This window comes from Lygodium microphyllum, chromosome 7, assembly GCF_053477565.2.
Source record: "Lygodium microphyllum isolate KBCC chromosome 7, Lygodium_microphyllum_v1.1.10, whole genome shotgun sequence".
In the NCBI taxonomy this organism is placed as follows: Eukaryota; Viridiplantae; Streptophyta; class Polypodiopsida; order Schizaeales; family Lygodiaceae; genus Lygodium; species Lygodium microphyllum.
The window spans coordinates 13,111,059-13,122,435 of NC_141141.1; the positions used below are offsets into that span (position 1 = coordinate 13,111,059).

Genomic DNA, 11,377 nt, shown 5'->3' on the forward strand with positions numbered 1-11,377 from the left:
GCCTACTCTACATTTCTTAGATGCATCTCTAAAGAGTTCCTTCCAAAAGTTACCTCTTACATGATAGCTTTAGAAGTATGGGAGAAGTTGTACCTTATGTATGAGGCTTTGTCAACCATGCAAGTTGTGACTCTCTATGGTCACCTCTCTGTGTGGTTTTGTACGATTCATACGATATGTTCAACATGTAAATATGCAATAGTATAGAATGTCCATAAAAGTTTTAAGAATACAATGTGTTATTTTGCATGTTCATTTAAAAATACATTGTTTCGTAAGAGCGATCTCTTCCAACTCCATATAGAGGTCCCTAAAGATAGCCTCTTGCTCCTCATTGTGCTCTTTGTTAACATTCTTTAGAGTTGCATTGGTCAACTTGAACTCATTAGCATTTACCTAGTTGGAACAAAATGATAATTTGCATTTCAAGATTAGAATCTACTCATTTTTTATGATATCCAACAAGTAGAAAATGTGGAAACATTAAACTTGTTTGGCCATGTGCATCTCATGTAGGGTCCATAGCATACTTAAGTTAGAGTGACAATTAATTAGTTGATTTAATAACTACATGTGCTTAGCCTAATGCAGATCTTAGTGTGTATGAGTGTATGCTAACCAATTTCTCTCACACGATCTGGCCAAGCAATCACACGTTAGAAAAGAGAGTTAAATGGTTTCAACTTAAATGTTCACAAAGCACTCAAAGATTATAAACTCTTTTAAGTTTTATTGGTCAATGTTTATTATGCTAGAGTGGGATCAACTCATCCGCTATCCATACTTTTGTCCCTTGTAGGGACTTAGTTTGATTCATCACAACTATCTTCTCTATCATATCTATGTAATTGACTTTTGCTTGTGCACCTTTTGGGATAATGCTAATGGGCTCTCCCAAATTTACGAAGGGGACAACCTTGCTTAACTGTCCTAATAAAACATCTGTTTTTAGAATGAAATCTTGTTCAAGCTCTGGGGAAATATTCTCCCTACCCCATCCAAGGGGAGACCACCAATGCTTCTCTCTCTTGTTACTTTCAATCTTCTCATTCTCCTTGCAATCAAAAAGTGATCAAGTGGCCATAAATTGTGCCAAAAATACAATCCACATAATATCTAGAAGAAATACATGCACAGACTCACCCACGAACTGACAATATCTGCTAACACTCTCTCAAATCAAGAGTGATCTAGTGCAATACAATATACAATTGCCAACCACCCTAATTTTGGGTGCCAATCCCCATCTAGCCGATTGGTACTTGGGGGCCTACTTTGGGGCTACTTGACCGGTCTTCCACTTTGGTATCTTTATGAGGGAGACCATGTCCACTATTGGTGTCTCAAAGCCCATGTTTGTATTGTCTTGTGCCTTGCTCTATGGATTCCATTTTCCAAGCATTCTCTTTCTTTGTTATTTGCAATGTTTCTCTTTGTGTTTGAGCTTCTACCATCTATTACAGCAATTTCTCACACTTCCATGACTGCCCCCACTTCTAACAAATCTAGCGTGGTTTTTCTCACATCAATGTACATATGTTGTTGTGAAGAACTAAATATTGCATCCACCCAGATTGCCATACCCGGTATTAACCCCCTATGCCTCTACCCAAGAACCCACCTTTAAGCCTCCTCTAGATGGTCCCATGATGCATCCCCAAAACCGTATCTTCTTTTAGCCCAAGGTAATCAAAGAACCAACCAAGCTGACAAACCACCTCCAGAAGAGCTTCACCCTCAATGTGTTTACAAGAGAGAAGTCCTTTAAGGTTCCTGAACTAGTGTCTGCTATATACTTTCTAATCACGTTAAAGCCACCCCCTAGGTGGCCTCCCCACCCTGCAAACACAACTATTTCCCAATAATTATCACATTCAAGAAATTCTAGTATCATGTCCGGTGGGAGATTAGACATTGCCAAGGGTCCACAATCTTGATACAATTTTTTGCATATTTTGATTTCTAAAAAAGTTCACATTTCATTGCATGCATGAAATGTGTGTGTATGTGTGTGTGTGTGTACCTCAAGATCACAAACACTGAATCTGTACCATGAGAATGGACAAAAATACTTGAAGCCTTCATAAAATAGCCCTTTCTGTAGACTTTGATTTCTTTTAAAAACTTCATTTCCTGAGAGAAATATTTATGCCAATTTTCCTCCAACCAGAAACACTGAATATACTCCATGAGAATGGACTGAACAATTTGAAGCCTTACATACAATGCCAAAGTGAAAAACATTCTCCAACTTAACCTGCATCTCTGAAGCAGCCACCATGAACATCCTTTGCCTAGCTGACTTGCAAGAAACAGTAAAGGTCTTGTATGATGCTAGATTGAGTTTTGGCATGTTAACATTGTATTTGCTTTGAATATTTTGTGGCCAAAACCCATCTTTTCCATGACATATGCAACATAACCCCATTGGCACAAACAGACACGTTCGAGTTCCCAATACATAAAATGCCGATGGTCCAAGAATAGTAAATTATACAAAGCACATACTCCTGTCTGTAAGGCCTGAAAAAGTCCACGGTAAACCACTCCATCCATGAGATCTCCATTTGCCCAAAGCTTAGGGCACAGAGCTCAACCAATCAGCCACGTGAAAGGGATTTCAATTCATCAGCTTCAGCCTTGAACAAAACACCTCAGACAAGAATTGCACACCCTCCCCTGCCCCCCAAAAAAAAGGAAAAAGGGAAAAAAAACACCCATACAGAAACCTCCATGAACAATCATACTACTATGCCCAATTTTAAAGAGCAGGCCAACTTACACAAAGAGAAACCAATGAGAACCCCATGATCATTCATACCAGCAGATAGTAAAGATGAGAAAATTTTGCCAGAGACTTGGGATCTATCAATAAAGTGTACTTTGAAAACTTATCACTTCAAAAAGAAAATTTAGTGTGAACATTCCAGCTAATTCTCCCACTAACAACCATCTAGTGCATTGAACTCCAACATGTGACCAATGCCTTTTTTCTATACTTCAAATTTTCTAAAAGCTCGTGAGACCAATCTTTATGTCAATTTTCCCTCCAGACCACAAGCACTGAATATATGCAATGAGAATGGACCAAAAAACTTGAAGCCAGGAAATAACTTTGATTTCTAAACTTATGGTCTCGTAAATGATTGCAATGCTGCAATAGCAGGATAAGAACTAAATCATCAGTGTAAGCTTGCGGCACAAAATTTTGTCCAGCTGGCAGCTGCAACCGCTAAAGTACGCCTTCAACCATCAGCTTATCATAAAGCATGCTATAACAGATAAGAGGCGCCCCCTAAAGTGTATCTCCAGCCATCAGCTTATCATACAGCATGCTATAACAGATGAGTGTCAGTAGCATAGGAGGTAGTATATAGGGTAATACACCCACATCCTTTTCTAACCAACTTGCAAGAAGCAGTAAGGTCTTGTAAGATGCTACATTGGGTTGGCACATTGACATTATGTATAGTACTGAATAATCTGTTATGCAACGTAACTCTGTCACATCATAAAGGTGGATGGGTGCAAGACCCCTTTAAATTTGGGACCCACTACCATGCTATCTGGTATCCACATCCAGTCAACAGCTGTAGAAGATTATATCCAGGATGGCCTCCTCAAGATCACAGACTCCAGGTTCAAAACCACCCTAAATATGAACTTGGATAATGGCAGGACATTCATTCTTATTCTTTGCATACTTGTTACCAGCAAAAGCCATTCCTATTATCTGTAATGTGTCTCGTTGCCACAAACCCATAGTTGGCTGGATACAATCCACAATTTGAGAGGTTCTTATAACTACAGATGCAAGCCAACTTAAGCGAAGGAAAACAAACAAGTCCTCTATACTCATTCAAGAATCTATAAACCAGTAGATGGCATCCAGAAGAAAAGTTAAGTCAAAGTTTGTGACATAGTTCACAATCTATAGAGAAAGGGCATTAAGCACATTTCACTTTGGAATGAATATTCAACGCAATCATTCCAGCAATTGCTGCCACATCAACAATCTTAAGTATGCATCTGCATGCTTGAGACCCTTACAGCATGGTGAGCATACAAACGCTAGTATACAAGCCTTCATCACTACACCTCAAAATCCAACACAACTCACCAAATAGTGCACACAAATTCGCGCAGAATATACTGAAATAGTGAATGAAACTTCAACATAAAAACTGATATCTGGAATAAAGCTATAATCCTAATCCAAAAGGTTTGGGATGACCCATAATTGCAACAAGGTTTCAATGAATGTGTGTAGCACAAAGAAGGCCAACGGCTCTGATGCTTGACAAACTGAATCCATTCATACAAAAACATGTATACCAGTTCTCAACGCTAAGTAGCTGCAATCTAACTTCCTACATTGTGCCAAAAACCTAGACCTTATTCCGTTTTTATGCCAGCAAAACATCTAAAATGTCTTTAAAGGAGCACAGAGAAAGGATTTTAGAGAAGCCTCCAAGTAACGCACATGAAATTATATAAAAGGTCTATCTAGACCATCGGATACAAGTTACAATTCTGGCATGTACAATGGCCACTTGAAAAGCAATGCAAAAAACTGATCAGTCTGATCTTCCCAACAGACCCTTCCCAAGTTGTTGAATTGCATAAAACATCTTCCTGCGAGTACCAACAGCACTGATCCCCATCTCCTTCAGATCATCTAGGGTCAGCAAAGGCAAAACTTCTGTATCAACTTCATGGGTTTCAAAAAGTTGTGCATACCTACCTAAGCCAAGATTCTGTAACCATCCTTTTACTCCACATGAAAGTGGTGAATACTGCCTCACTGGCAGTTGCACTTGTCCTAACTGCAGCTCTGGATTTCTACTTGTGGGTTCCTTGCTCTGTTTGGCCTCTAGCACGTGCTTATTCTTATCGTCCTGCATGGAATTTACACCTAAGGATTTAACTTCTGCTTCAGAACTTAGCTCAAGCCCATCCCTCCTGTTCTCAATCATCCTGACTGGGCTATTAGTGCTCGCTCTCTTATCTTCAGTGCCCTGCATGTCTTTTTTTGCAGCATGTTCCCCATTAGCCAGTCCATGTTGATTGCCCCACTGGCCATACGAACGGTGCTTCATTGAAACAACAGCAGCTGTAGGTTCCGTCTCTAATGAATGGCTGATCTCTTGGGTATCAGACAGTTCAAAGTCACATTCTCTGTAGCCTTCAGGCATATCAGTATCATAGGCCTCATCAGACTGAGGATCTAGGGAAGCATCTGTGCCTGTAACCCTTTCAGTGTGATGTGAGCCGGTAGCTACTGTTAGCTTCTCAACTGAACCTCTAACCCTCGGCATTCCACTCCTCCGATTAGTATTTCTGCCTCTCTTCTTCATGACCTCTACAAGCTTTCTCCTGCCATTTAAACTCTGAGATGTTAACACCTGTACATCTGTTTGACTGTCATTTTTTATGTAATGAGAAGAAGGAAGATCTGCTGGCATAAAGCACCCCTGTGAGTCACCGGCATCATCTCGGGTGTTTGGTTCAGGGAAGCTTCCATCTTTCATATGAACCAACGGACGGATTTTTGTGGACTTGCTCGGCTTGGCAGGGACAGGATTGTCTTCTAAGGCCCCATTACCCTCTGAAAAGCCACTCTGGCCTTCCTGCAATGTGTGACTGCTGGACAAGGGTTTGCATGAGGCCTTCTTCTTTAAAGACAAGTCTGAAAATGTGGCTGCAGGGTGATCACCAATCTCATTCAACCGCACACTGGGACGTCTCTGCCGTTTTGCGCCGAAGTTAGTGTCCGAGAAGACAGCCTTACCAGGCACAGCCCCGTGCGCACTCTCCGACTTAATGGCAAGGTCACTCTCCGGCTCATCGACTACAACTTCCTGGTTTCCATCAACCCAAGGGTTCCAAGCAGCCGTGTTCCACATTACATTACAAGGAGTTCTCACTGACTTGGTTTGTATAACTCGATCAGACTTTTTCCAAAACACAAGGGGGGTAAATAAGGAGCCGTGCCAGTTAGGGATTCGTACAGGCTGGGAAGACTCTCCAGTCGATCAACGAAGGATGCGAGAAAACGAGAGGTGACCGGACGAAGGACCTTACCCGGGCTCGTGGAGCATGGGGGAGGCGAGCTGAGGCGGCGAAGCCATGGACAGCCGATGGAGGGGTGTATCGTCTGTGCGAACCCTACCGCCGGAGGGGTCGAAGACGGGAGGCGTCAGGGCTGCAGAAGGGGTCGGGACAGTCAAGAGGAAGGCGGGGGGAGGAGGCGTGCGAGGGGGGAGGACTACACAAGAATGCGGCGTCGACGGAGAACATATAAATAGATGGAAACCTTATATAAATTGTGATACTAATGAGGCCATGATGGAGGCGATGTGGGGGTGCCCTTCTTTGCTTGGTTGTTGCTGTTTATAAGCGAGCATCCTCTTGCTTCCTTACCAAACGCTGTTGAGACGATATTGGTAGCGTGTTGCGCCATCTTCGAATTGCCTGTTCCTTTGTAAATCTTTCTCAATCTAAAACATCTTCTCACTTTCATTCTCAAAACTCTCTCTCTTTTCTTGCAATCGTGTTATGTCGTGACGTGACGTGTCGTGCCGTGCCATACCGTGCCGCGCCGTGTCGTGCTGTGACGTGACGTGTTATGTTGTGCCAAAGTCATCTTGGGGATATTTACCTTACTCACTCCTAGTGTGTAACACTTGGTATCAGAGCCTCTCCTCACGCGAAGGCAGGACCTTCAACGGGCGTGGAAGTGATCATAGTGGAAAGCTAGTTGTGTGTCATCAAAAATGGGTGGACGCAACAAAAATAAAAGTGCAGCTAGAGAGGAACGAGATGAAATCTCGGTAGCCCTCGGAATTGGGGCTAGTAAACCTCAAATGGAGGTTGGGGAAGAGTACCCAACGGAACATGAGGATGATTTGGATGCAACATTGAAGGAAAGAGTGGCGTTTCGTAGGGAGCCCAACTCTATTGAGGCCATGCGGGGTATGATGCAATATCTTTTGGCCACAATGTTGCCCAAAGCTATGGGAAAAATTCAGGCTGAAATAGATAATGAAGTTGAACCACATAGAAGACGCAGAAAGAAAGACAGAAGAGATCGGGATGATTCGTCTTTGGATGAAATGGGAAAATTTAAACCGCAACCACCGAACAAATACAAAGGAGAAAGAGACTCCGTCAGCTTAAATAGATGGATCCGTGAGGTGGACGGGTACCTGAAATTAATGAAAATTTCAAGCCGCCGCAAAGGTCTCGCAGCAGCTCAGTTATTAGATGGAGACGCGGCTAAGTGGCTTATGTTTGAGGAGGAACAGCAGGGGGGCAAACTTTCTTGGGAGGATCTACAGAAAGCGATGATAGATTATTTTGTTCCCAAGAATGAGCCCTTCAAAGTCAGAGACGAATGGCGTTTCCTCAAGCAGTATACTGGAAGAATGAGGGATTACATTCAAAAATACCGATCTCTTATGCTTCAGCTTCACGACATGGATCCGACGACAAAACTACATGGTTTTCTATATGGTCTGCAATGCTGGGCTCGTCAAGAAATAGAAAAACAGCAGCCAGCTACAGTTGCAGATGCTATGAATATGGCCGAAAGGCTCATGGATTTTGAAGGTAGGCAAGTCGAATCCATGCGCAATACGTCTTCTGGTGGCACATCATGGACTCCAAGAACAAGTCAAGGGTTCAATCAAACCAATGCTAGTGCAGAAACGGGATGGTCAAATCAACAACCCCTTCGAATTGAGTATACTAAAGGTACACGCACCAACTCCAGCCCTGCCAGTACATCTACAACCTTTAGATCTACAGGTCCAGGAGCCGGTCGAAGTAATTTTTCATCGCGGGGGGGTTATTCTAGCGGATATAGAGGAAAGGGAGGGCCCATAGCATGTAATTTATGTGGAGGCCCCCACTTCGCTCGAGCTTGTTCCAAAGGGGCAACGCCATCAACAAGTGGGTCTAGGGCAGCTTATGTTCAAGCTGATACCGCGTTGCCCCAATCCTCAGTTCATATCATAGAAATTGAAGAAGATAGTAAGAATTGGGATCATCAAGCTAAAGTCGGTGCTGTCGGGGCTCACACCCCTCCTACTATGCCTGCTTTTATTCCTAGCATCAACAATATGTATGTGCAGGCAGCAGTGGAAGACGTTTCGCAAAGTTTAATGGTGGACACTGGTGCCACACATAATTTTCTTTCACCGCAGGTAGCAGTGCGACTGGGCGTCAGGCCCTCAAAGGCAGCAGTTGTCGAAGTGTCATTCATGCAGGGAAAATACAAAGCTTGTGAATTGGCAAAGGATGTTCTAGTGCAAATAGGGCAGTGGCAAGCAAAGTTAAACTTCATTGTTGTGCCCATGGATGGGTTTGAGGGTATTTTAGGAATGGATTGGGTAGATCATCATGTAGTGCAAAATTTGGGGATGCAAAGAAACAAGATTTATCTTCAAACCCCAACCATAGTGGTATGGGTTCCATACTTTCGTAGTAAATCTCAGGATCATGCTGTATCTTCATCGCCAAATCTACTGACTACTCATATCGACAATAAGCCGGTGAGTGACCCGATCTCCGCTCTTCATACTAACTACACACAGAAATGGGTTCCTAAACAGTCACCGCAACAGCACACACCAGTTAAGCAAGCTTCATCAAAAGTTCTTCACGCAACAGTGTAGCTACCAGACCCTGAAGTGAATATAGTTTCTCAACAACATCAACAATTCAACCCTCCACCCAAACCAGTCCCCATCCCAGTCTTCATAGGGGATACGTCTACTCCCCATCAGCATCACTAGGATCAAACTCAAATCTCAGCTATTTCAGAAATTACGACTAAGCAGCTAGAAAAAGAGTTGAAACATGGGGGGCAATTACGTCTTTGCATTACACGCGTAATTCAAGAAGAGCCAGTGATTCAGCAGATCATCTGGACCATAGGTAACGACAAGGTGCAAGAGCTCCTTAATCAGTTTCAAGAGGTCATGCCTGACCGTTTGCCTGATGGATTGCCGCCTCGCAGAAGTGTCGATCATAAGATTAATCTTTTGCCAGGAGCTCAACCTCCAGCTGGGCCAATTTACAGGATGACAGGCACGGAACTGGTGGAGCTCAAGAAGCAGATAGGTCAAATGGAAGCCTCTGGGCACATGCGGCCAAGTAGATCCCCCTATGGAGCTCCAGTACTCTTTATTAAGAAGAAGGACGGCTCACTTCGGTTATGTACAGATTACCGGGCTCTCAACAAATTCACAGTCAGAAATCGATATCCCGTGCCTGTAGTGGATGATTTATTGGATCGGCTTCAAGGTGCCCGGTTTTTCACGCATCTCGACTTGAGGTCAGGATATCATCAGATCAGAATAGCAGAGGGGGACGAAGAAAAGACAGCTTTTAGGAGTCGTTATGGCAGTTATGAATGGCTGGTGATGCCTGAGGGACTCACTAATGCACCAGCAACCTTTTGTGAACTAATGGATAAAGTTTTTATTGATTTCCTAGATGATTTTGTAATCATCTATATTGATGATGTGTTGATTTACAGCAAAACTCTGGAGGAGCATTTGGAGCACTTGCACAAAGTTTTCTCCCGGCTCCGCCATCATCAACTATATGTTAAGCCAGAGAAGTGCGAGTTTGCAGTTGAGCAGATAGATTTTTTAGGCTTCTTGATCAAGTCGGATGGTATTGCAATTGATCCTCAGAAGGTGCAAGCGGTCGTGAAGTGGCAACCCCCTACTAAGCTTGGACAACTCAGAGAGTTTTTGGGCTTTACAGTGTTCTGTCGCCGTTTTATTCAAGACTACAGCAAGCTCACAGCGCCCTTAACTGATTTGACATCCCCCACAACTACTTTTCAGTGGACAGATAAGCAACAGCAGGCCTTTGACCAACTCAAGCAGATGATGATACAGGCACCAGTCCTCAAGATGGCAGATTTTTCCCACCCATTCGAAGTCCATACTGATGCCTCAACATACGCCATTGGGGGTGTGCTTATGCAAGATGGACACCTAGTTTGTTATGAATCTAAGAAATTGGATGCTACAGAAAGGAGGTGGTGTTGAGATATCGAGCTCCACTCGTGATACGCCAGGGTGACCGTTGTGTATTTATGTCACCGACTTGTCAGTTGCAGACGCGGTTGGTACACCGCCCATGAATAATAGCTACATGATAGCTATCCTTATCTACTCTAGTTCGTGGCTCAGTTAGTATGCCACCTTAGTTAGTTGAGTTTGGTTTGAGACCCATATATAGGGTTCTTCTATTTCTTTGTATGAGAGTTCTTTTGGCTTACACAACTAAGAAGAGGAAAACTATTTTCAGCCTCCACCTTTGTGTGTATTCCCCCATTGTGCAAGCAAGAAAGCTACAAGTGAGACTCCTTCCTTCTCTCCCACAATCTTGACATGGTATCAGAGCCTTGTTCGTGGTAAGGAGCTCAAGAAAGCAAGCCAAGCTCGCGGTGTTCTGGTAAGAGGAGCAGTGTTGCTTTCATTTTCTGTTTTGGGAGCAGATCTCTGCAGGTAGCACAGCTGGAAAGTGCAGGAGTGCATTGTCTCAGGTTGAGACGCTCTTCGCGATGAAGCAAGAGGGCAGTATATGCTGCGGGGAAGGGCTTTAGCCCTTGGCGACCTTGTTTTTTTTATTTGAGGCCATTTCGGGGCCTGTTTTGGAGGCGGAAGTTTTCTGCACACACTCCGGAAAAGGCCCAGTTTTATGCTGTGCAGCCACTGTTCTACAGGTCGGTGAAAAGTTACTGTAGAAATTGCATCATATGCTTGTGCGCAGAGACATTGGGAGTTACAGAATCATCCCTGTTGCCTGTTGATGCAAAATCGTCACTAGGAAGTGACTGTGTGGTCAAATACCACTTTTGTCAGTTTTGCAGATTTGCCCTTGTGAGGCTGAAGCTGTGTTCTCTGCAGTGACAGAATTGTTTGCAGGATTCTGTAATGGCGTCTGATTCTCTTTCACAGATTGTAACTGAAAAGCTTGACAAGAACAACTTCCAAGCATGGAAGTTTAGAATGATGAATTTCCTTATGGGAAAAGGATATTGGGAATTTGTTGCAGGAAATGAAGAAGAACCAATTCTTCCTGATGTTCCCAATCAACAGCAAATGCAGGCATTCAAAGCATGGCATGAGAGAGCCAGGAAAGTTATGTACTGGCTGTCTATCAGTATTTCAGACTCTATGATTGTGCATATTCAGGATGCAAGTACGCCAAAGGAGGCATGGGATACTTTGTCAAAAATGTATAGCACAAATACTTAAGCCAGGAAAATGCACCTCAAGCAAGAGTTGCATAATGTGCAAAGAGAAAATATGAGCATCAATGACTACCACATGAAGGTGAAGAAGATTGCAGA

General features: G+C 43.3%; 2 protein-coding genes across 2 annotated transcripts; one reads left to right on the plus strand and one right to left on the minus strand.

The window, feature by feature from the left end:
- Positions 1-4,475: 4,475 nt before the first annotated feature.
- On the minus strand, positions 4,476-6,317 carry LOC148033190 (uncharacterized). Its single transcript, XM_087681059.1, has one exon. The coding sequence runs from the start codon at positions 5,904-5,906 to the stop codon at positions 4,578-4,580; it is 1,329 nt and encodes a 442-aa protein (XP_087537185.1). The 5' UTR covers positions 5,907-6,317; the 3' UTR covers positions 4,476-4,577.
- A 459-nt stretch (positions 6,318-6,776) lies between these two features.
- On the plus strand, positions 6,777-10,067 carry LOC148033191 (uncharacterized). The gene is made up of 2 exons (XM_087682354.1): positions 6,777-8,555; positions 8,844-10,067. Exons 1-2 carry the CDS (start codon positions 6,777-6,779, stop codon positions 10,065-10,067), a joined length of 3,003 nt encoding a protein of 1,000 aa, XP_087538480.1.
- The last annotated feature ends 1,310 nt before the right edge of the window (positions 10,068-11,377 follow it).